Source organism: Oncorhynchus mykiss, chromosome 2 (genome assembly GCF_013265735.2).
Source record: "Oncorhynchus mykiss isolate Arlee chromosome 2, USDA_OmykA_1.1, whole genome shotgun sequence".
Classification (NCBI taxonomy): domain Eukaryota; kingdom Metazoa; phylum Chordata; class Actinopteri; order Salmoniformes; family Salmonidae; genus Oncorhynchus; species Oncorhynchus mykiss.
This window is the reverse complement of record NC_048566.1, coordinates 39,169,396-39,195,519: the sequence shown is the minus strand read 5'-3', so window position 1 is coordinate 39,195,519 and position 26,124 is coordinate 39,169,396. Positions and strand designations below refer to the sequence as shown.

General features: G+C 44.9%; 1 protein-coding gene across 3 annotated transcripts; it reads right to left on the bottom strand.

Moving 5' to 3' along the window:
- Positions 1-235: 235 nt before the first annotated feature.
- atp1a3 (Na/K ATPase alpha subunit isoform 3) lies at positions 236-25,247 on the bottom strand. 3 transcript variants are annotated; one of them, NM_001124630.1, is given in 24 exon segments: positions 279-1,738; positions 1,893-1,984; positions 2,247-2,348; positions 2,769-2,899; positions 3,154-3,299; positions 3,645-3,768; positions 4,032-4,186; positions 4,547-4,715; positions 5,102-5,252; positions 5,557-5,564; positions 5,567-5,569; positions 5,571-5,869; positions 6,218-6,410; positions 6,564-6,808; positions 8,709-8,907; positions 9,583-9,851; positions 10,272-10,389; positions 10,502-10,636; positions 10,866-10,979; positions 11,344-11,547; positions 12,048-12,107; positions 12,506-12,586; positions 24,751-24,844; positions 24,977-25,003. In NM_001124630.1, coding segments are annotated over 23 exon segments (3,033 nt in total). In that variant the 5' UTR covers positions 24,757-24,844; positions 24,977-25,003; the 3' UTR covers positions 279-1,709.
- Between the last annotated feature and the right edge of the window lie 877 nt (positions 25,248-26,124).

Below are 26,124 nucleotides of genomic sequence, written 5' to 3'. Positions count from 1 at the left end.
AATCACCTATTCTCTTACAGATATTTCATTGTGTATACACAACCCCAGATGTTTTCCAGGTGAAGACAAAAAGATCAATTACTGATCGTCCTACAACATTTCATCGATTCAGGCCTACATTTAGCATTTTTAGCCATGTAGTATCAGACTGACAATGAGAAAAGAGGGGGAAAGGAAGCTGAAAGTCAGTGTAGCGAGTCGAAGGCAGGGAGAGACAAAGACACACAGACAGTTCTAGGTTGTATTAAATGTTCTAGATGTTTTATTGGTGTTGGTTTCATATTCTTTCACACACATGTTCTACGACTGTTTTTTTACTTCCTCTGTAGTCTCAACCCACCTACAGCCCTCTGAGTAAGACCCAGCCTGAAATGGCTGTTCCTCTGCTGGTCTCCAATGCAGACATTCACACGGAACTCAATACCTGGACTGTGTCACCTAGACTGGACCGGACTCCAGGAACATGGACTCATCATCTCACACCAAATAATCACACCACATTGCACCGGCACGTCAGAAGTGGTAGCAGGAATATGGACGCCATAGTTTCTGTCTCGCATCTTTTAATAATAAAACACAACCTTGTCGCTGTTGTTTTTTGTGGGGTTTTTTTTTGTTACGTTTTTGCATCGGCTTTCTGAAAACCCGGCGAAAAAAAGATTGGAAACCATACAAAGAAAGGAAACAGAGTGATCTTTCCTCTTTTCCCATAACACGCTCAACAATGTCGCCGATGTTCTTTTTCATTGAATGTATATCTTGAGATGTTTTATTTTCAACATATCATTTTTATTTCTTTAAATCGGTATAGAATTATATAGTTTTCCTAGAACACACAGAAAGATTGAGTTGTATTTTCCAACTGGGTTGTGTACTGTAGTATTTAACAAGGACAATGGTTCACACAGTGCACACAAACGTAGACAAACAGGGAGTAGAGGGGAGAGGAGGGTGTGAGAGACAGAAAGGGGGACCGGGGACGCCATGGCGGGGTGTGCTTTGTTATGCCTAAATGAGGGAAAGCAGCTCTCACACACTCCCCTCCCTTTATATAAATAAAAAAAACAAGTAAAACCATTGAACCCCCACCCCATTTTATAAAAAAAAACAACAACACTGTTGAAGAAAAAGGAAAATGGTCGGAGTGAGAAAGACATCCGCTCTTCCTCCTGGAGAAAGGAGAGGGCGAGAGGGGACGGCTCGATTGGTGTTAGCTGTGGGATCTCGCTCGTGATCTGTATGTCTGTGTGTGACCGGAGGGCAAGCAAAGGGTTGCAGGAGGAGGAAGAGAGGGAGGAACAGAGGTATAGAGGGGAGGGGGGAGAAAGGGAAGGGAGGAAGGAGTGGTATGGCCCTTTTTTTGCCGAGCGTCGACACTCCCTTTAAGATCATAGCTCATTCAAATCTACATACACAATATGCAGCTGCCGTTTGGTAGATATATTGGTTTATGTACACAGCAGTGAGAGAACACATGCAAAGAGTATCATAGGAGATGGAGGGGGGGGGGGGGGGGGGTGATGTAGGAAGTCGTAAAGGTGCTTTGCTGTTTTTAATCTTTGGGGCAGTTGTGATGAAAATTGCTTTGAAGCGGTCGTTGTCTTTTACGGGGTGGGGCATCTGAAGACGTGTCTTGCCAGGGATGGAATGAAGGGGGGGGAGAAACAAATGGAAAATGTAGGGGTATGAGTAAAGACGGTTTCCATCGCTCAATAGTATGTCTCCCTTTCCACCCAACCTGTAGGAGGAGAGGGGCGGGGAGGAGAAAGAGAGGCGTCAGAGAGTTTTCCTGTTTTTGTGTCAATTAAAGATTGGCGTGAAGTTACAAATGCAAATCTCATGTTAGGATTTGGGCCTAAATGTTATACGTAGAGAAAGAGACAGCCATTTACCTCCTGGGTTCCTACGGATGAGCAGTTTTCGGATCTCATCATACACAAAAATGAGGACACTGTAGGGGACCGCACAGAACCACCAGCTGGGCCTGGAGGAAGGAAGGAAGAAGAGAGAGAGAGAGCAGAGGTTAAGAAACACACATGGCAGATAGGAGATCAATAAAAGGAGTCAGTGGAGGTGTGTGTACAGTATGTGTGTATGTGTATCTGTTTGGTTTGTGTAGGTATACATCTATGTCTTCCTGTTTGTGTAGATGTATGTCTATCGGTTTGTGTAGATGTATGTCTACAGTATGTCTATTTGTATGTGTAGATGTATTTCTGTATATTTCTAGGGTTTACTCTACTCACTTTAGGGGGAACATCCTGAGTGCCACGTCCATGCCTGGGGTGTAGGATAGGAAGGCAGCCAGAGCTGTCTCCTCAAACAGGCCAAAGATCAGGATCTTGTTCCTAAGAGGAGAGTAGTGCAGAGAGACATGAGAATGAGAATACATATAAGAGGGTGAGAGAGACTAATAGACATAGACACCAAGCATACTGTATATTAACAAACGGACAGACAGACAGAAAGGCAGACAGACAGACAGGCAGACAGACAGGGAAAGAGAGACAGAAACAGACAGACAGACAGACAGACACAAGACAGACAGGCAGACAGACAGGGAAAGAGAGACAGAAACAAACAGACAGACAGACGGACAGACGGACAGACGAACAGACGGACAGACGGACAGGCAGACAGGCAGACGGACAGACACAAGACAGACAGGCAGTCAGACAGGGAAAGAGAGACAGAAACAGACAGGCAGACAGACAGACACAAGACAGACAGGGAAAGAGAGACAGAAACAGACAGGCAGACAGACTTACTTCATGCCCTGCTGGAAGACAGAGTTACGCCTGGTCTTGCAGACAATGACATCAGCCCACTGTACCACCACGATACTGACGAAGAAGGCTGTGTGACACGTGAACTCCACGATCTTCCTCTGTTCATATGTCTACACACAGAGAGGAGAAAGGGAGTGAGACACAGTATTTGAATCACAGAATGAAATAGAACAATAGAATGGACATTGGCATCCCGGCGATGTGACTAAAAAGACAGCCATCTTGGTCAGGGAATATTTATTTATAGAATCTGATCAAATATGGTGAAATAGTGTAAACAATGAATTTGCAGATATACTTGTAATATACTGTATTGCTATGTTTTGAATACTTATTTTGACCCGGAATTGTAGCGTGTACCTACCCATTGCTGGCCATAGCTGTCTTCCAGGTCGTTGCAAGCGCGGTCGTCCCAGTTGAGCCTGATACCCACAAGAATTGAGGGTAGGAAGCCATTCTCAGCCAAGATCACAAAGTAGGAGAAGAAACCTCCCAGAGCCTGGATCATACCTTCACACACAGACATAGACACAAAGCGTTAACACATGTTCACTCTGGAAGTGATGTTACCGGATCCCACAAGGAGAAGCCATTGACTTGTCATATAGACTCGTGAACTATAATCCACTAGCCATAGATTTAGGATCTATAAGCATCGAAGCACTCATTAGTCTGTCAGATTCTACCACAGGGTGGTCGAAGACTAATCAATCATACTGTCCACAGAGTATTTACTCAAGGACTTCATGGGGAAGTATTGACCATCGATCTGGCTGTGGGTTATGATAACATGTCCAGCTACATATGCACTGTCTTTATGGCCCCAACCAGGTAGAGGAGCTAATGGGGACCCACCGATTTGTCCGTAGGCGATGCTGATGAGCCTCTCGTTCACCAGCTTGTCTCTGGTGGGGTTCCTGGGCTGACGCTTCATGATGTCACTCTCGGCTGCCTCATAGGCCAGGGAGATGGCGGGCACCTGGGGGAGGGGGGGGGGGGGGGGGGGGGGGGGGGGGGTGGGGGTCACAGGTCACAGATGTGAGTTTGTATGAGAAACAAATATTTTGATTGATTGCTCCACTGTGAGATAGGGCATATCAAGTTTACGTGTGACATTTTTGTCAACGATGCACATTTTTGAATTTTCGGAGCTTTCTGCCGTGTGTCTGTGTGCCATGTGTGTGTGTGTGTGTGTGCAGGTGCCGCATGTGTGTGTTATGCGTGTGTGTGTGTGTGCCGTACCATGTCAGTTCCCAGGTCGATACAGAGGATGGTGATGGTTCCCAGTGGTAGGGGGATGTTGACGATGATGAAGAGGAGGAAGGGTGTGATCTCAGGGATGTTACTGGTCAGGGTGTAGGCAATGGACTTCTTCAGGTTATCAAAGATCAGACGGCCTGCAGGGAGATAGGAGGACACACACAGAGGTCACACACTGAACTCTGACCTCTAACCTATGTAGAATTGAGCAAAGGTCACTTAAGGTTGGCTCAGGGTCTGCCCTTATTCCTAAAGTGTCTCAGAGTAGGAGGGCCGATTGAGGATCAGGCCCCTCTTGTCCATGTGATCTTATTCACTCTGATCTAAAAAGTCCAAACGGATTTGCGATCAGCACCTACTCTGAGATGCTTTAAAAATACAGGCTCATATTACCCGTCCCTCCTCTCTTCTCCTTTTCTGGCCTCTTTTACTTTTTGTCCACCTCTCCCTCTCTTCTACTCTTTCCATAATATCTCCTCTCTCTCCCTATTTCTCACCCTCTTCCACTCCGGTGACGATGGAGGCAAAGTTGTCGTCCAGCAGGATCATGTCAGCGGCCTGCTTGGATACGTCAGAGCCGGAGATTCCCATGGCAACGCCGATGTCAGCCTTCTTCAGGGCAGGAGAGTCATTTACACCGTCACCTGTCACAGCCACGATGGCACCCTGGGAGGGACAGAAGAGTTAGCTTGTGTCCAAAATAGCACCCTATTCCCTTTATAGTGCACTTTAGTAGTGCTTTTGACCATGGCCCATAGAAAGTCACTATTGTACCAAAACTAGGGGGAAGTGATGGGGTCAATTCCCTGTTCAATTCAATCAATTCATTTTCAAATGCATGAATAGAATGTCAACAATCTCCCTGAACTGAAAATGGAATGAACCCCAACCCTGTTTCCAGACTTATATTAGTGTAGTATTAGTGTAGTTGTGGAAAGCACGTTCACTTTTATTGATCGGGTGATGGATTCAGGTGGTGTGTGTGTGTGTGTGTGTGTGTGTGCGTGCGTGCGTGCGTGCGTGCGTGCGTGCCGTGTGTGTGTGTGTCTCACCAGTCGCTGGCAGCCCTCTACGATGATGAGTTTCTGCTGGGGGGAGGTCCTGGCAAACACAATCTCAGTGTGGTTTCTAAGGATGTCGTCCATCTGATCCTGAGACAATTCCTTCAGGTCTGTACCATGGATCACACAAGCCTTGGCATCCCTGGAGACACACACACATTAGAATAGCTAGCTTGGATCCACAGAGGCAGGGCGAAAGTGACATGAGAGTGAAAATGAACGAGAGCAATGAATTAGCAGAACAGGATCCCGTGTGGCCTCACTGTCAGTGTGTGTGTGTGTGTGTGTGTGTGTGTGTGTGTGTGTGTGTGTGTGTGTGTGTGTGTGTGTGTGTGTGTGTGTGTGTGTGTGTGTGTGTGTGTGTGTGTGTGTGTGTGTGTGTGTGTGTGTGTGTGTGTATGGGTGCGTGTGTGTGTGGGTGCGTGTGTGTGTCTCATGTTTCTCACCTTGGGTTGACCTGGCTGACAGGGATATTGAGGCGAGAGGCGATGTCCTCCACTGTCTCGTTGCCCTCGGAGATGATGCCCACGCCCTTAGCGATGGCCTTGGCAGTGATTGGATGATCACCTGTCACCATGATGACTTTGATGCCAGCCGAACGGCATTTGCCCACAGCGTCAGGCACAGCGGCACGGGGAGGGTCAATCATGGACATGAGGCCCACGAAGCACAGGCTCTCTGTGGTGAAGTTGACGTCATCACAGTCGAAGGCAAAGCCCTTGGGGTACTGGTCCTCTGGCATTAGCAGGTGGCAGAAACCTGGGGAATGACAGGAGGTGCTAGCTTTATTTACCTGTTCTACTCATTCTCTACTAAATCAGTCAATCCTTCAGCTCTCACTTCTATTCATCATTGGATACGGTACATTTGACCCATTCTCCATGAACCAACATCCTGACCTCCCCCCCTTCCCTCTTCCTCCTGCCTCTTCCTCTCTCTCTCCCCCTCCCTCTAACAACCCTCCCCAGTCCTCTTATGCATTTTGGAAGGCCCATTTCTTTCTCTTCCTTCTTCACATCCTTTCCCTCCACATCCACTCTATCCCCCCCCCCCCCCCCCCCCCCCCCCCCCCCCCCCACCACCTCTTTCTCACTCTCCCTGTCTCACCGAGTACTCTCTCTCCCAGTCCTCCAAGCTCCATGTAGGCGTTCTGGAAGGATTCCTTCATCTCCTCATCCATGGGCTGTTCCTTGCCCTGGATGATGATGGTGGTGCAGCGGTCCAGGATCCTCTCTGGGGCTCCCTTCATCACCAGCAGGTAGCGGTTGTCATTGGGATCCTCTGTCTCGTGAACTGAGAGCTGTGGGGTTGGTTGAGCATGGTAGGGGAGAGAGAGAGAAATAGGTGGGAAGAAGGGGGAGAGGTGAGATCGGACACGGTCACGGTGTTAGAAACCAATCCATTTGAGTGTTATGTTTGTGCGTGTGCATATGTACACGTGTGTGTTACGTACCTGGTACTTGTTGGTGGAGTTGAATGGGATCTCGGCCACCTTCTTGTTCTTCTCCCTTATTTGTTTGACAGAGCCACAGGACAGCTCGATACACTTGAGCAGGGCAGACTCGGAGGCATCACCAGCGGTGTCCCTCTTCAGGATGGGCAGTTGGTCCTGGCCGGCTTTGAACACGGCGCGGTTGCAGAGAGCTGCGACGCGAGCCAGGGCAGCCCATGAGGCTGAGGTCTTGTCGAAGGAGGCACCTGGAGAGAGAGGTGGCCGATTAGAGATGATAAAACAATATCAATTCCTAGCCTGTAATTAAATTGTACTTGTCTGTGTAACTACCATGTGAATACATAGGTTAATGAACTACTTAAAATCAAGAGGGATTCCTATACTTAAAATTGTCTCTAAACGTGACTGTGACCCAAACTTTAACCCTAACACCAACATCCAGCCCAAACTCCAGCTCTAACACTAACTCCAACCAAAACAATAACTCTAATACTAACTCTAACACTAACTCTAACATTAACTCTAACACTAACTCTAACACTAACTCTAACATTAACTTTAAAACTAACTCCAACCAAAACGCAAACTCTAACACTAACTCTAATATTAACTCTAACACTAACTCTAACACAAACTCTAACATTAACTATAAAACTAACTCCAACCAAAATGCAAACGCTAACTCTAACATTAACACTAACACTAACTTTAACTCTAACACTAACACTAACTCTAACTCTAACACTAATTCTAACATTAACTCTAAAATTAACTCGAACATTAATTCTAACATTAACTCTAACATTAACTCTAACACTAACTCTGACACTAACTCTGACACTAACTCTAACATTAACTCTAACATTAACTCTAACACTAACATTAACATTAACTCTAACATTAACTCTAACACTAACTCTAACATTAACTTTAAAACTAACTCTAACATTAACTTTAAAACTAACTCCAACCAAAACGCAAACTCTAATGCTAACTCTAACACTAAAACTAACTCTAATATTAACTCTAACATTAACTCTAACACTAACTCTAACTTTAACTCTAAAACTAACTCCAACCAAAACGCAAACTCTAATGCTAACTCTAACATTAACTCTAACACTAACTCTAAACCTAACTCTAACACTAACTCTAACACTAACTCTAACATTAACTCTAACATTAACTCTAACACAAACTCTAACATTAACTCTAACACTAACTCTAACACAAACACTAACTCTACCTCTAACAGTAATTCTAACATTAACTCTAACATTAACTCTAACACTAACTCTAACATTAACTTTAAAACTAACTCCAACCAAAACGCAAACTATAATGCTAACACTAACACTAACTCTAATATTTATTATACATATTAACTCTATGATAACATTAACTCTAACACTAACTCTAACATTAACTTTAAAACTAACTCCAACCAAAATGCAAACTCTAATGCTAACTCTAACACTAACTCTAATATTAACTCTAACACTAACTCTAACATTAACTCTAACATTAACTCTAACATTAACTCTAACATTACCTAACTCTAGCTCTAACATTAACTCTAACATTAACTCTAACATTACCTAACTCTAACTCTAGCATTAACTCTAACATGAACTCTAACATGAACTCGAACACTAACTCGAACATTAACTCGAACATTAACTCTAACATTAACTCTAACACTAACTTTAATACTAACACTAACTCTAACATGAACTCTAACACTAACTCTAACACTAACTAACATTAACTCTAAAACTAACTCTAACACTAACTCTAACATTAACTCTAACACTAACTCTACCTCTAGCATTAACTCTAACACTAACTAACATTAACTCTAAAACTAACTCTAACCCTAACTCTTACATGAACTCTTACATTAACTCTAACATTAACTCCAACCCAAACTCTAAATGCTAGCGCACATCACACTGAATGTGGATCTAGCATTCGCCAGCCAATCTTTCAGTGCTCCAACATTTTTCACCCTCGGTTCTACTTGTAAAATAATTTCGCAAATTACATTCAGAGGTACTCTTGGCCAGAAAATGCTATTGGTGTGTCTGGGCCCTAACATTATATCTAACACTAACTCCAACCCTAACCCTCCTGATCTCCTCTTACCAGACTGGTCCTCTGTGGTGTCAGCCTCGTGGATCTGGTTGTCGAACCACATGTGGGCCACAGTCATCCTGTTCTGGGTCAGTGTGCCAGTCTTGTCGGAGCAGATGGTGGAGGTGGAGCCTAGGGTCTCCACAGCTTCCAGATTCTTGACCAGGCAGTTCTTCTTAGCCATACGCTTGGCAGTCAGAGTCAGACACACCTAGAGCACAGAGACAGGGGAAAGACAGGGGTTATCCAGGAGCCAGAATGAAGGAGCGTACTGGTACAAACAAACTAGAAAGGGTACCTATTCTGGAGAAAATGAGTGTGCTTGCTTCAGCTGTCTAGTTGGTCTAGAGATCTATAATGTATTTCTGTAGAGCTATCATTGGTATGGATCTAGTCTCAATCAATGTCTTATTATATTAATTGTGTAGATCGCTGTCTCGTTGGTCTAAATCTACAGTCTAGTTGATCTAGAATGAATCTCATTTACAGTATGCAAACGTGACATTTCAGTCCTTTATTTTTTATATATTTGCAAAAAATTCTAAAAACCTGTTTTTGCTTTGTCATTGTGGGGTATTGTGTGTAGATTGATGAGGGGGAAAAGATAAAGGGGTCTGAATACTTTCTGAATGTATAATACATGATATTTAGCAGATGCTTTTATCCAAAGCGACTTACAGCCATGAGCGCATAGATGTTACGTACGGCTGTCCCCGGGAGTCTAACCCACTACCTTTGCGTTGCAAGCGCCGTGCTCTACCAACTAAACTGAGGAGGACCACTAGAATCTGAAGTCTAGAGGTCAGGTATGAGGTTCAGTCGAGTTTCAGAGAGAAACAGCCATAGAGGGGAAGGGTCAGATGGAGAGGGGACCATGGTCACTCACAGTGACAGTAGCCAGTAAGCCCTCAGGGACATTGGCCACAATGATGCCGATGAGGAAGATGACGGCCTCCAGCCAGGTGTATCCCAGGCAGACGGCCAGGATGAAGAAGGTGATGCCCAGGAACACAGCCACGCCTGTGATCAGGTGGATGAAGTGCTCGATCTCCTTGGCGATGGGGGTCTTGCCCGACTCCAGACCGGAGGTGAGAGTGGCAATACGGCCCATGACGGTACGGTCGCCAGTACACACCACGATGCCACGCGCCGTACCTGAGAGAGAGAGAGAGAGAGAGAGAGAGAGAGAGAGAGAGAGAGAGAGAGAGCGCGCGAGAGAGAGAGCGAGAGAGAGCGAGAGAGAGAGAATATTAATTCAGGAAAATAGAGGTTGAAATGAGAGAAGAGAAATAAGGCGGGAACTCTTGTATGCTTATGTGGGTAACTTCTGTGTCAACAGCAGCTCTATGGTATAATATTACATTTGAATCAGCTTAGCTGAACCAGTCAAAAGCTTAGCAAGCCTTAGTGCTGCTGGGGTGCAGCATCCAATACTGCAGTAGGACCCTGTAGACTGAATTTGGTAGGCCGAATCTGACACGCAGGAATAGAGAAAAGAGGATAGGAGAATAGTCAGGGACAGAACAGCTGATGTGTCTGTCTGTTTGTCTGTGAGTTAGCCGTTTCTACGGTTACCTTCAACGCAGTTGGTAGAGAAGAAAGCGACATTGCGGGTCTCCAGGGGGTTATCATGGGTACAGTCAGGTGACCTGCTCTGGGGTTCTGATTCGCCAGTCAGGGAGGAGTTATCCACCTATAGGAGAAGGACAAAACCCAAAAGGACAAAAAATGTTATGTAAAACGTGTAGCTGTGTGAGTGTGTAATATATGAACTATGTATGTGTGTGTGTGTGAGTGTATGGTACCTTGCAGCCGTGAGCAGAGACGACTCTGAGGTCGGCGGGGATCCTGTCTCCTCCCTTCACCTCCACCAGGTCTCCTGCCACCACCTCCTCAGCGTTGATCGTCATCTTCTCGCCCTCACGGATCACCAGCGCTTGCTACAGGGAGAACACAGAAGGAGGGTTAGATAGTCCAAACACGCATTCATTTATTCACACATCACTGGGGGAATTAGACTGCCATTGTGTGACTTCGTAGCATAGGGTCTACATTTCACACACACACACACACACACACACACACACACACACACACACACACACACACACACACACACACACACACACACACACACACACACACACACGCACACACGCGCGTGTTTACCTGGGGCACCATGTTCTTGAAGGACTCCATGATTTTGGAGCTCTTGGCCTCCTGGAAGTAGGAGAAGCATCCGGTGACCACGACGACAACAGAGAGCACGATACCCAGGTACAACTGAGGAGAGAGAGAGAGAGACAGGAAATCCCATTGTTACACTGTGTACACTGAAGGTCAATGCATAACAGGAGTATTTAGCTTCAAACTGAACACAGACCACCGCGGTAATAGTCACTAGACTAGATGATCATGCAAAAATAGGAAAAAGTGCAATGACCAAGTACATTAGCCATTTGGGTGTATGTTAGAATTAAAGCTAGGGACTGGCGCTGCTGGCAGTGTGTGTGAGGTTTGGTCAACTTAGGTATGTGTGATTCGGCTGTGTGTGGCTCAAACTGTCCCTTATTCTGTGGCTGTGTTTACGTTTAGTGTTTGGGTGCATGCGTGCGTGCGTGCGTGCGTGTGCTTGTGTGTGACTCACGTTGTCTCCTGCCGGCTCGTCCTCGGTGGCGGCCTGGATGGCGTAGGCCAGGAAACAAAGGATGGCGCCGGTCCACAGCAGGATGGAGAAGCCACCGAATAGCTGGCGACAGAACTTGATCCACTCGGGGGTGGTCGGGGGAGGGGTGAGGCAATTGGGACCGTCCCTGATCAGAAACTCAGCCGCCTTGGCATTGGTCAGACCCTGGGTGGGGAGAGAGTGGGGTGGGTTAAACCTAGAACTGAATGTGTTGAAATTAGGGGTGACGCCATAAAAATCCTATTCAATCTAATATGTAATTATAAGCCTGCAGGTTGAATGACTTTAAGACTACATATAAGCACGTCTTTACAATATTATAATGAGGCTTAAAACGTGTTATGTATTTTACGTAGAACGTTTTCAACTGACTCAAAAAAAGGCTGTAACTTAGTAAGGATCAAGATAAGATAAGAATATAAGATATAAGATTAGAATTGAGACTTTATAAGGGGGCTTGAGATGTCTCAGAATGCATTAAAATGTTGCTCAAACTGATCCCCTCAAATACACCGACCGTGTGGCATGAGTGAATGTAAAATACCACCATCTAGTGGCCTAGTAGCAGCTCTGTTAGTGACGCAGCAGGACTCGGTGATGACTCTAGTATCTCTGTGGTACTACATAGATAGACCTCTATGGTACAGTGCAGGAGGAGGACTCACCTGGACAATGTCGGTGTTGAACTTCCTGCAACACTCCTCTATGGACATCTTGTGTTCCGTCTGAAAGGTAGAGAGGGAGGGGGGAGAGAGAGAGAGAGAGAGAGAGAGAGAGAGAGAGAGAGAGAGAGGGGAAGAGAGAGAGAGCGATAGAGAGAGTGTGTGTAGGTGTATTTGTGTGGGAGAGAGACACAGAGAAAAATTGAGAATATGCCACAAATATCACAACAATGAATTTAAAACAAACTAGGAGAATTTGGTTTAAAGTTTTTCTCCAAACTATTTAGAGTTTGTGCGTTCCAGTTACACATTGACTCTTGGGGGGGTACCCTGAAATGGTTAGATATTCATACTCTAACTTATGGAGAGGCATATGTTAGTATTTCAATAATAGTTATGGGGGTGCCCAGCACACCCCTTGAGCAGGGCAGAGTGTGCGCCACTGTGTGCCAGTCACTTACAATCGGTACTTCTTTCTTGAGTTCATCCATGTCCTTCCCCTTCTTGTTCTTCTTGCTGGGAGAAGATTTGCCATCTTTATCCTGCGTGGTAGCAACGCGGTAACTGTCCGACCGCCCATACTGGGCGGGGGGGGGACAGTAAGAGAGGGGGGAAGGGATTAGGGGGGGGGGATACTTTCATTATTATTTAAATAGAAACATGGTTAAAGCACCAGACACAACAGACGGGGAGAGGGACTTCATTATTTTTTCTCTGATACCCATTTGATCTTCACAGAGATCACAGACAGAAGGATCAAACGACCGTCTGGCTTTACTGCAGTGTCTGTCTCCTCTCGGGGACCCGCTCTCACAGTTTGTATCCACTGGCCACCTGCTTCATTTGTCATTTATGTGAACTGTCACCAGACATGACATGTTCTCCACACACACGAGCGCGCACGCAAGCACACACACACACACTAGCTGGTGGGGCACAGAGGCCCTGAAAGAGAAACAGAGTGCAGACACAGTGCATTATCTCATTCCTCAAAACCCCTCTAATTATTTATTTGATTTAACTAGGCAAATCAGTTAAGAACAAATTCTTATTTACAATGACGGTCTACACCGGCCAAACCCGGGTGACGCTGGGCCAATTGTACGCCGCTCTATGGGACTCCCAATCACAGCCGGTTGTGATACAGCCTGGAATCGAACCAGAGTGTCTGTGGTGATGCCTCTAGCACTGAAATGCAGTGCCTTAGACCGCTGCGCCACTCGGGAGCCCCTAGATTAGATTCATATCAATTCAGTTAGATTGGATACATCAATGTGACTGTGATGTGTTGAATATGAAACAGTTTTGCAGACACACACGCGCACACACACACACACGTCTCTCTTCTAGGGAGCTCAAAGTGTTGCATTAGCTCAATTTCCGATTTACACTAACTGGTCCTCAAATCAGATCAATACAGAAGCCCCTGACCAGAGTCCCTCGGTTGACAGAATGAGAGAGAGAGATAGACAAAATGGCTTCCAGGAGGGTTCTATGGGTCCTAGTGGAAAAGCCGCTCATTGACACAGCCAACTCATCAAGGAAACTGACCTTGCTGCAGGATCAATACAATCAGTGATGTAATAAAGGACCAGAAGGGTTAAAGGACCACAGAGTCCAAACGGTTACCGGTCTGTATCTTACCACACCAAGAACATGTAACTCACACTTTATCATCAATTCTGATGATATGGTGACTTTTGTTGGTTGTAGCATCATCATCAAGTGACTGTACAAAGAAACTGGTGGCTAGTGTCAAGATAACATGCTTGGTCTACAGCTCATTTTTTCTTTAACTAGGAAACTCAGAACAAATTCTTATTTACAATGACAGCCTATGGACGACACTGGGCCAATTGTGCACTACCCTATGGGACTCCCAATCCCGGCCGGATGTGACGCAGCCTGGATTCGAACCAGGGACCGCAGTGTCGCCTCTTGCACTGAGGTCAAGTGCCTTAGACCACTGCGACACTTGCCACTCGCCACACACTGCTTTGGTTTGACTGGGTTTCAACTGTGTTACTGCTTGGTTGGAACAAAAGCCTGCACCTACACTGGCCCCCTTTGGATATGATGGCCCCCACCCTGTTCATTTATTCTGAATAATAAAGGGTAAATACACATTCAAGTCAAGTTTTTATTTTTGCCCTGGTCCATCACAAACCAAATAAATGGCCTATTTTCCGAGCTAAACACACATTACCTAGGCTCCCACACCCTGATAAACACACTTGACTGACTAAGTACAACGCCATGAATGGGTGAGGAAACTTGCCACTGAAAGTCCCAGTGCTTAATGCGAGTTGAGTTGAGAAATGTCGGTCTTGAATCTTCCACTTGTAAAAGAGACCAGTCTTAAGTGGTTCATTGTGGTCCGAAAGGTTTGAGGAGGATTTATAGTGAGCACTGCAGCTCTCCACTCTGCCCCTGATTTACAGAAGTAATACTGGAAGACACTAGAGTCTCCCTTGAACACAAACTAACCCTGAAAAGATTGGTTCAAACATTCGACCAAACACAACAACACACAATATGACTACCAAATGTACAAAATCAGTCTTCCCACGTGCGCATGTGGATGTCATTATCCGAGAATGTGAGTGAACTCTTGCTGCAACAAGACCAGACAGGCCTAGCGAGCCGAATGCAGAACAAAGGAGAGACCGATAGAAAACTACTGCTACTCAAACCCTTTGAGATTGGCCTGCCCGTGTGTGTGTGTGTGTGTGCGTGTGTACTTCAATACAACATGCAAATTGAATACTCTGGTTGGCATCGATATAAGCATCTTCTGAGAAACAGTGTAGGGGTAGATGTTATAGATAAGCTAACAGGTCTGCGTTAGGCACACACAGGTGTGGAGTTTCTAGCTAGGCAGGTTTTTTCGATGGCTAACACTGAGTGGGCCATATAAACACATTTACAGTACATTGTTAGGTCCGACAGCACACCTGCTCATCACACACACACTTACACAATTTAGTGCTAATACAAACACTGGAAGAGTGCAGACGGGTGAAACAGGCATTAGAGGAGAGGGATGGACAGAGAGAGATTCATGAAAAAAGAGAAAGGCCGTGATGGGGGCAGATGGAAAGAGAGACAGCAATGGGAGGTGAGAGAGAGAAGAGCTCTTCTCTCACACCACTAATTAGATATTGACCACTATTCTTTGTCTGTTGACTCAGGCTGTGTATATCAGTGAGTGACAGCGTGACTGGAATCCCACTCTAACAGATTGTTCTATAACACTGTAAAACAAACAACCCCACCGGCAGGGTCGCGACCTTACAACCTGCGGACCCAGAGAGTGGGTGTTGGCCCCTTACCGTGCGTGTGTATGTGTGGTAGGGGTGTTAACGTGCATGCAGGCACGTGTGTGTGGGCTAATGCCACTCAATCTTTCATGACACACATGGGACAACCCAAGCTGCTCCTTTTACCCACAAGATTTCTTCATTGTGGTGACGAGGTCACGACTATCGCCGAGGTAACAAGGCAAAACATTTCGAGAGCGTGGTTTTGTTCCTCATTGTTCAATGCAACATGGTATATATCATCTATCTGTCTGTCTGCTTGCCTGTCTGTTTCTAAGCATTTGTTGTGGAGGTGAAATGTAAAGCAGAGACCGCAGGCTGAAATTACAACCACTAGCTCTCACACAGACAGACAAAAGAAAGACAGACGGACCTACTGACAGACACAGACTGGAGGAACTGGTGTCGGTGACTTACAAACAGATAGACACCACAGTATAGAGTACCGCATCTCCTCCGCACATTGTCATCTTTTCAAGTAGAAGACAGACTGTCTGGAACAAGGAAGACAGGCACATTCACTTTGGAGCCGAAAGCTAAGGCTACTAGCGTGCTAATCTACCAGAGGAAAGTCGAACATCCTTGGGTGTGTGTACACCGTGTTTGGGAGGGGAAAAAAACGAGCCAGAGTTCATCGGGTTCTACTGATGTCATGCTGCTGTGGTTTGTCTGGTTCTAATGTTCTGTTCTGGTCACATTACCAGGGAGGTTGGCATGGTGACCGAGGCTTAGTGGTGGGCGGTGGCCTAGTTCTGTAGGATCCCCTGATCTGATCGCTCAGTAATAATTGATGTCTAGGTAACTGGACATTGTCGGAAATAGCCAACACGTACTGTATGTGTGTGTGTGTATCTTTATAAGAAAGAAATAAATACTTCCTTATATGCGCAAGCTATAAGCCTGCCAACAGCTAGGCAGAGGTGAGTCATTGTCGAGGTGGCTACAGTCTGTCTGCGCAGCGAGAACACGCACTGCGGCAGACAGAGAGGGCGAGTGAGAGGGGGCGGCGGGGGGGGGGGGGGGGGGGGGGAGCAGAAAATAATAGGAACAGAGAAGGGAAAGGGTATGAGAAGAGGGTGAGAAGGGAAGAATAGGAGACTAGGAGAGATGTTAGAACAGACAATGGCCTACATGTGATGGTTTCTCTGTTATTAATCAGACTCATTCGTTCTGAAGTGAACACGGGGCATGTTTCATATGTTGAACACTTCCACCCTTTCAGTGAACTCCAGTAGCCAATTACCCATCCCTCAGGAGCATGTCAGTGTTTCTGTCTAGGGCACACAGGCTTGGGCATGCCCCCTAATGGTGATGGACCTGCGTGGGCATAAGGTGTGGCATCCTAGCCTCTCCTACTGGTACGCACGAGAGGTGAGGGGTTTCACAAGAGGCGGGAAGAAGTTGCAGCGTTTGGGTTTCCGTTTTAGGGAATCAACAAAGGGGAAATAGTAACTATTGCAGGAAAACAGTTTGACTGTGTGAAAAGCTTGCATTGACTAAGATGTTAGATAGATGGCTCCATACTACACACATCCTGAAAGAAGTAACATAAACATCATTACCTTGACTGGTTCCCAAATGACACCCTATTCCCTATGTAGTGCAATACTTTAGACCCATACTTTTCCCAATGTAGTGCAGTACTTTTGATAGTGCACTATGTATGGAATAGGGTGCCATTGGAGACGAATCCTCACGTACTGTGCCCTGTGTGTGGTGAATAACAACACTTTGTAAAAGTGACAGTATCTATAACCATGGCTGTACAGCAACCTTCTCCCAATATAGTTTGATTATCTCTTGTAAGCCTATCAGGCCAGCCTGTGACACTACTAGTTGATAGGCTGCTGTGAAGGGATCCTAGCCACTGGGGAAGGTTTGGGGGCGGAGGATAGTGATGATGACAGTTAAATGTCGATTCCGTCCTGCTGTGCTCTGTGGCAAGCTTGCATGTGGGGGTAGGGGTGCGTCAGAGGAGGCTGGTGGGAGGAGCTTCAGGAGGACGGACTCATTGTAATGGCTGGATTGGATGAATGGAACGGAGTCAAGCGTGTTTTTCATACGTTTGGTTTGTTTGCCACCGTTCCATTCAATCCATTACAATAAGTCGGTCCTCCTATAGCTCCCTACCACCAGTGTGTCTGTGTGTGTGTTGTTCGCATGTGCTTGCGTGTGTGCTTGCCTGTTTGTGTGCGTGCCTGTGCTTATTTGCATCTTTGTCTATGCCAGTTTTCTTCAAAGTTGGGGTCGCGACCCTTAGTGCTGTCGCGGGGAAACTGTAGTGGGATCGCCAAAATTATTATTATTTTATTTTTTAACAATTGGAACAAACAATTAAGAGTACAGTTTATTATATGGGACAATATACAAATGTTTTTGAGAAAGATCATTTGAAAAATAAGATTGAATTGAGTATATCTATTTATTGGTTTTGATAAGACATGAAAATGCACTGTATTAAATGGGATTTGTTGATGTAAAAATCGAAATTGACAGATTTTAAGGTTGTGTTATTAGAGTTGGGATGGGAAGGGGTCATAACAAATTCTTGGTGGAAAAAAATGTGATCCCTGCTGAAAGAGTTTGAATATGACTGCTCTAGGCCTTAGTGTGAACTGTATACTATTATGTGTGCACAACATTGGTGGGGATAAACTGCATTGTTGGTTAAGGGCTTGTAAGTAAGCATTTCACTGTACGGTTGTATTCGAATACAACACCTGTTGTATTCGGCGCACGTGACAAATACAATTGGATTTGATTTGATTGCATAGGGACATTTGGTTCCAACAGCCCTTGGGTATAGGGATAAGTAGCCACAGTGGGCATGGCCTAGGGGTAGGGGAGCTGGTCTGGGTAGGTGGCTGGGCCTGGAGGCTCATGCTAATAGGATTAGCTAGACTGATTGCTCTTGTCTTGATTAGCCTACTACTATATTGTACATCAAATACAGAAACTCTACCTAGCTAACTTCCAGCAGAGAGTTTCTTCTCCATATTAAAGAGTGATAATGAAATGGGGAATCACTGCAAAAGACCTTCAGGAAAATCAAATCAAATGTTATTAGTCACATACACGTATTCAGCATATGTTATTGCGGGTGTAGAGAAATGGTTTAGTTCCTAGCTCCAACAGTGCAGCAGTATCTAATAATTCACAACAATACACACACATCTAAAAGTGAAAGAATGGAATGAAGAAATATATAAATATTAGATGGAGCAATGTTGTAGTGGCATTGACTAGAATACAGTAGAATAGAATACAGTATATACATACGAGATGAGTAAAGCAGTATGTAAAGTGGCCAGTGATTCCAAGTCTATGCATATAGGGCAGCAGCCTCTAAGGTGCATATCTAAAAATGGTTTCATATCAAGACACGTCTTGGTTGTAAAATATTTGGTGTTGCTTTTTGTCACAATCACAGTTACTTTAATTTCTGGATTTTCAACTTCTTCTCAAATGGTGATTTTCTTAATTGAATAAATATATAAACAGTGGAGGAATACAACCCAATTGGAATGTAGTGAAGTAAAAGTAAAGTTGTCAAAAATATAAATATACTGAACAAAAATATAAACGCAACATGTAAAGTGTTGGTCCCATGTTTCATGAGCTGAAATAAAAGATCCCAGAAATGTTGTCAACTTTTGTGCACAAATTTGTTTACATCCCTGTTAGTGAGCATTTCTCCTTTGCCAAGATATTCCATCCACCTGACAGCTGTGACATATCAAGAAGCTGATTAAACGGCATGATCATTACACAGGTGCACCTTGTGACCATTCTAAAATGTGCAGTTTTGTTACACAACACAATGCCACAGATGTCTCAAGTTTTGAGGGAGAGTGCAATTGGCATGCTGACTGCAGGAATGTCCACCTGTTGCCAGAGAATGTAATGTTTATTTCTCTAGTATAAACCGTCTCAAATGTTGTTTTAGAAAATTTGGCAGTACCTCCAACCGGCCTCACAACCGCAGACAATGTGTAACCACGCCAGCCTAGGACCTTTACATCCGGCTTCTTCACCTGCGGGATCATCTGAGACCTGCCACCCGGACAGCTGATGAAACTGAAGAGTATCTGTCTATAATAAAGCCATTTTGTAAGTAAAAACTCCTTCTGATTGGCTGTGCCTGGCCCACCCAATAATTTTTTTATTTAACTTGACTGATTTCCTTATATGAACTGTAACTCATTAAAATCGTTGAAATCGTGAAATTGTTGCATGTTGCGTTTATATTTTTGTTTGGTATAGTAAAGTACAGATACCCCAAAAAACTACTTAAGTAGTACTTTAAAGTATTTTTTCTTAAGTACTTTACACCACTGTAAATAAATAAAGTTATATTAAATTCTATTAAATTGTTTTGATGTTCAGAGGTATGGAATTCCAGCCAGACCCTGAGGTCATGACCTCTTATAGCAGAAATGATACACTGTGTATCTATTTGCATGTGAACACACACACACCAAACATTCTGTATCCTAATTTAGCTCTCGTGGACAAATCATTTGTGTTCCCTTCCAAAAAAACAAACAAAACCAAAACAAAATCCCATCTTATGGCATTACCCCTCCTGTCCTACCCTCATCCCTTCATCCTTCCCCCATGGCCATCTGTCCAGCCCCTGATCTGTTCATCCTGACAGGCAGCTGTGCTCCAGTTTAGAGTCTGCATGTGTCCTTGTCTCTTGTCTCGCCCATTGTGAGTGTATGTCAGAGTTTTCTTTAGGAAAATGTGACGCAGGACATAGACTGTTGCCTATATGCACTTGAATGACGAATAGGAAGAGTGCTTCAAATTACCAGTTGAGAAGTAAAAATAGTAGTTATTTATAATCGTGGCCATCAAAACAGTTTTTAACACGCAATTGCATTTAGAATTGTTATGCAATGATTGGGCTCATAAAAGCACGTTTCACTCCAGCAGCAACGAATGAGCTGTTTGAGAATCTGTAGCAGCAGCTCTCGCACTGTCTGACAGATAAACGACTAATGAAAATACACCAATTTAATTCCACAAAATTATGCAAATGAACCTATAGACCAATAAGCATGACGGGTATTGATGAATAGGCTAAAAAGCATTATCTGCCAAAAGTCGGCTAACGGAAACCCTGGTATATATGTGTGTGGATGTGTGTGGATGTGAGTGTGTGTGTGTGTGTGTGTGTGTGTGTGTGTGTGTGTGTGTGTGTGTGTGTGTGTGTGTGTGTGTGTGTGTGTGTGTGTGTGTGTGTGTGTGCTCCTCAGTGAGAATGGTGTTATCTAGATTGGTATCATAAATCTGAGTGTCTAGTGGCCCTTGTAGGGACAACGGTAGATTCTCTCTGTCTTTCTCCTATGAGGGGTTTCCTGAGGACATTCTGTGTGAATGCAGATGATTTCGGTGACAGAGAATACATAGCAACTCCTGCTCTGTGTACTGTCTTGTCTTATAAAGTCTTCTGGCCTCTGAAGTACCGTGCTACCTGTGACACGGGTCTGGGCAGAATGGAGATAAATAAATACATTTAAGCTTGTCTGTATATTTTCAACTGATACCTATTCAATGTACGTAGTTGATAATGAAAGGGGGAAGAAAACATGCGCACGCACACACGCGCAAGCGCACGCAACACACACACAGACAAGCTGGGAGTACATTCTGAATTAGTAATGACTGTGTTGGCAGGGAACCCAACTCTCCTCTGTTTCTCACTCTCTGCAAACCCCCACTTAACATTTCCCGAGCATTGCAGCAACGTTAACCAACCAGGCTGCCCTATCTTACATTACAATCGATTAAATGTTTAATGTTATTTGACTAACTCATGACCTTAGTACGAAATCCAATCTGGTTTGAAGGGTAAAGGAGTCAACAAAACTCAAATAAAACCATAATGCAACATTTCCCAAAAAGTCCCCAAATACTTACATAATACCCTACCGTATTACCCTACCCTTAAAGTAGGTCCTTCTAGCTAAGCTAGAAGACTGACATTCAAAACCATGTCCTTCCAAATGACTCTTTAAGGACAGAACCCTCATGAATATCCCACTAGTATATTGATTATGGACTATCAGTAGGATGCCCAGGACGCCTCGGTGGACATACAGTGCACTGCACAAACCCTCCAGACTCAGCAGCAGGACACGAATGACTGCAGATGCAGTGAGGAGGGGAGTGAGCTAGCACTCTGCACCAAACTCTGGGCTGGGCCACAGCTATATCTACACTATTAGAAAAAAAAGGGGCTATCTAGAACCTAAAGGGGTTCCTTGGCTGTCCCCATAGGAGAATCTTTTAAAGAACCCCTTTTGGTTCCAGGTAGAACCCTTTTGGGTTCCATGTAGTACCCTTTCCGCAGAGGGTCCGACATGGAACTCAAAATGGTTCTACCTGAAACCAAAAAGGGTTCTACATGGAAACCAAAAGGGATCTCCTATAGGGACTGTCGAAGAACCCTTTTTTTTCTAAGAGTGTACCTTGTCCCATCATGACCAAGCAAGCCTTACCTAAATACCTACACCCTTACTTACCCTTTCCTATACCCGTCCTGTACACACCTGGCCAGTCTAAGGAGCGTACAGCTCTCTACCTCTGTGCCACTGCAATGATTTATCCCCACACCACCTACACCAATATGCCCTTCCTTTATACTATATATCGCTTCCATTTCTTCCCTTCAATGAGAGAGGTGATGGGGGATATCAGGGGGAGCAATCCTATGCTCCTCAGTCCCTGTCCAGTGAACTCTCCCTGATATCCCCCATCACCTCTCTCTGTATCCCATACGGATGAATACCTATACCCCCCCCCCTGTCCTGTCATCCCATCTGCCTCCTGTCTCTGTGGTAACCAATCCCCAAGAGCAGAGGCAAGCAGGGGAAACAGGAGCTATGGCCATGTAAGCTCAGGTCATTCTCCCGCAACAGGGTATACAGCCCTCCCCCTCTCTCTCTGCACCTACAGATCAGTCACAACTCATCTCATCCCCCTCCCTTCTTCACCCTGCACCCACCCACCCACCCTCCATCTCCTTTTCTCTCTTGCTCACATGTCTGAAGGTAAAATGTGTGCAACCATCTTCACTTGCTCTCCTCTCCCATTTCTATAACTCGCTCCCTCTCGCACCCTCTCTCTCAGCATCATTAGGTTACCCCATCCCTGACTGCACCAGAGCAACTATACACACATCAGCAACCTCAATTGCTCACAACCAGTGTGTCAAATGAAATAGGCTGTCTGTCTGTCTTTCAGTGCCCCTGACACTAAGCCTCAGTGTTTGCTTGCTAAAGCATCCCTTTCTGCGTAACTCGCCGAGTCTGCCAATCACAGCTTTTTAAAGGGAATTTCCACCCAACGGGCACCGCCCCCATTTTGACGCCGCAGCCCGGCGGCCTTGTGGACGGACAGTTGGCAGTGCCATGGTATGGCATAGCGCGTCAAGCGCCAGATCGACTTGGCAGAATGTCTTGTATGTTGTCAAAGAATCATAGGTGTGAAATGGGTTAAGGTAAAGGACATATTCCTTCCAATTATATGAAAATGTAATTATTATCAGAGGTCACACACATATTTTATTTGCGCGCCGGATGAGGACCCCCACCCCCACCCCCATTCACACATAGATCAGACAGTGTAGCCTAACTTTGCCACGGAAGTGGTTCGTGCGTAAGCACTTTTTTCACTCCATCCCATTTGACGCAGTGCTTGGTGCTACAGATGATTCTCGCATCCTCATGAATAGCCTATCACCAACGACTGCTTCATTTATCGCCGCTCCACACCAGACTTCGACCGAGAGAAATGCCCCCAAGGCCCACCCAGGTCATTAGATGGAGATAGCTGATATCATTCGTGCCTGCTCTGTCGGTGTCTCTTCAATAACGTTCGGTAACCGTGGGCGATCCAGCTTCATCAGCCACTGGGATTTTGTGGCATCAAATTATTTCAACCCCTAGAACCGAGTCGGGGATTACATTTTAAACTGTCATACAATCAAGATAAATGATGAGACAGAAATTGCGCAACAGCCCATAGCGATAGTCGCAGCATCACCTCGAAATGTTCCTACAGAACTATTCATAGTCAAATTATTATTGGCTTTACAAAACAGTGAAAATATTCGTGTTATTATTGAACAGTCAATATTTTTATTGAGACGTGATGTTTTTCAAAAATATCAGCCAGGGCCGGGCCGCATCCACCATTTGACGCAGTGAGGGATTCAGAACTTCGTGTTCACTTACAAATCCAGACCCAAATGTATCATCACCCAGCATTCACAGGACATCTTTTTCAATCTATCGTGTGTTTTCACTGTCAACGATTATCGAGTCCCTATTGTCACAAATTAAAGGGAAAATAAGCTGGTGAAGCGCTTATTCCTGGTAACCGCATTATGACGCATGGGTAACGGAAGCTGCAGTGCGCTCAGGCATTGCATACCATACCGACATACGCAATCTCCTCAGTAGCCGGGTAGACTAGGGTAGGTTTTCCAGGTAGCTACTTCTTCGTCAAATGCTGCGAAGAAGAAGTTACATGCGCCATCGACGATTTAAAGCAGTAGACAATTGGGTCGCGATGATGCGAGGATAATTTACATGGGCAATAGGGTGAATGGGGGTACTGTAATCATGCACCCATTCGAATACACAGCCACGTATTTCTAAAGTCATCAAATACATGCTAATAATAACGGATGTGAATAACAGAACATTGTGTCTCATTGAAATCCCTCAGTGACATGCCAAGTGAAGCCTATACGCAGCGGTCTCTCTCGCTAACTCAATCTCTCTCTCTTGCGCTCTCTCTCTCTCTCGCGCGCGCGCGCTCTCTCTCTCCCTCTCTCTCACGAGAGCCGGCTGTCAGAATAAACCGATTACCATGGCAAGGTTATAGACAAAGTGTCACGATATGCCTAATATAGCCTATAGTCTATATTAATGCATATGACAAACCCCTGAATTAGACAATTCAATCATATTTTTATCACTAACTTGATCGTTCCATATCGTATGAGAAACAAAAGAAACAGCAGCAAATGACAGTAAATTACATTAAATCATTCCATCAGCAGATTCTAACCAATTCATTGTCAAGTTGAAACCTTACAATTGCAGTAGAAATTACAGAGAGCTGTTTTGTGCCTGCTCTAGCCTACTCGTCACATCAATTTGTCGCAGTCTATGAGACCGTAGACTATATAGCCTAAAAAAAAATCCGCATTGGAGTCAATGTCACTCAAATATTTCCAGAGGAGAAAAAACATGACACTGCAGTATGGTGCCCTTCCCCGTCAGCATCTGGGGTTTTAAACAGTTTTCAAGGCATTTTATAACTTTCATGCATCATAAGGCAGTTATAAAGTTGGTAGACGCCGGGCTTACCCCCATGTTGGCGCAGTCAGGCTTCTCTCCTCAGGTGATGCAAAGCTTGAGAGGTGTCAGCCCCTCAGGTGGAATTATATCAAAATGGTATTGCCTTTTAAAAACGTAAGACAGATTTGTATTCAGTTATTCAGGTAAAAACGAAAGGAAGCGACAAAGACGTCAGTCAAGCAAATGTCTATAAAACAAATGGGTTAAACGATTAAATACACGGATTGTCTCTAACCTCCAAAAAAGGTTACTGTCTTTTCCCTCTCCACCTAAACGTCTTTCAAATGAAATGTTGCGGTCTCAAGCAGAGCATCACGCGAGGATGCGGGTCCTTCTCTTGCTCTCTGATAGTTGCGGTAAAAGACCGGTGAAACTCAGAAGCCACACTGCTCCGGTTTTTTAGGATTTGATCTCCTTCCGCGGCTCTGTTGGCTGCCGCAGTACTCTCTTTTCTACACACTACCACTCCGCCTATGGAAGAAGCGCCAGTGGGTGTGAGCGATCGCAGCGCCCCATTGTAGCAAAGCTGATAAACCATGGACCTGGTAAACCCGCCCAATGACCACTGAATTGACCAATAGGAATTACGAGCAACTATTTGATGACAGGAAATCTAGCCAATTACGAGCACGTAACACTGGCCAATAGAATACCTAATCAGCCCCTCCTTCTTTACTGCAGAATTCCAAGGCCGTTAGCCATCAACATCCTGAGCCCCTAGGTCCAAATTTTGTGTAAATGGACATACAAGGTGAGAAACTATTGTCGTGGTTGTATTCATGTAACTTATTTATGTTGTATAGATTGATGGTATTGTGTGCTGTATTGCATGTGATAATCACCCCTGTCTTTCTGGCCGTGTTGGTCACTGTGCACTTCAATGCCTCCCCTAGGTCTGCAATTACATAGAAGACGATTGAGAGAATAGGCTACACTGATAGAATATAATAGATCTAGGTCCAACAATTATGGTTCTTATTGGACAGTAGACTAGAATATCAATCAATCAATCAAATGTATTTATAAAGCCCTTTTTACATCAGTAGATCTCACAAAGGGTTTATACAGAAACCCAGTCTAAAACCCCAAAGAGCAAGCAATGCCGATCTAGATGCACTGTGGCTAGGAAAAACACCCTAGAAAGGCAGGAAACAAGGAAGAAACCTATAGAGGAACCAGGCCAGTCCTCTTCTCGCTGTGCCGGGTAGCATGTACTTCCGGCGCCGACAGAGATGGCCGCCTCGCTTCGCGTTCCTAGGAAACTATGCAGTGTTTTGTTTTATTTCTTACATTAGTACCCCAGGTCATCTTAGGTTTCATTACATACAGTCGAGAAGAACTACTGAATATAAGATCAGCGTCAACTCACCATCAGTACGACCA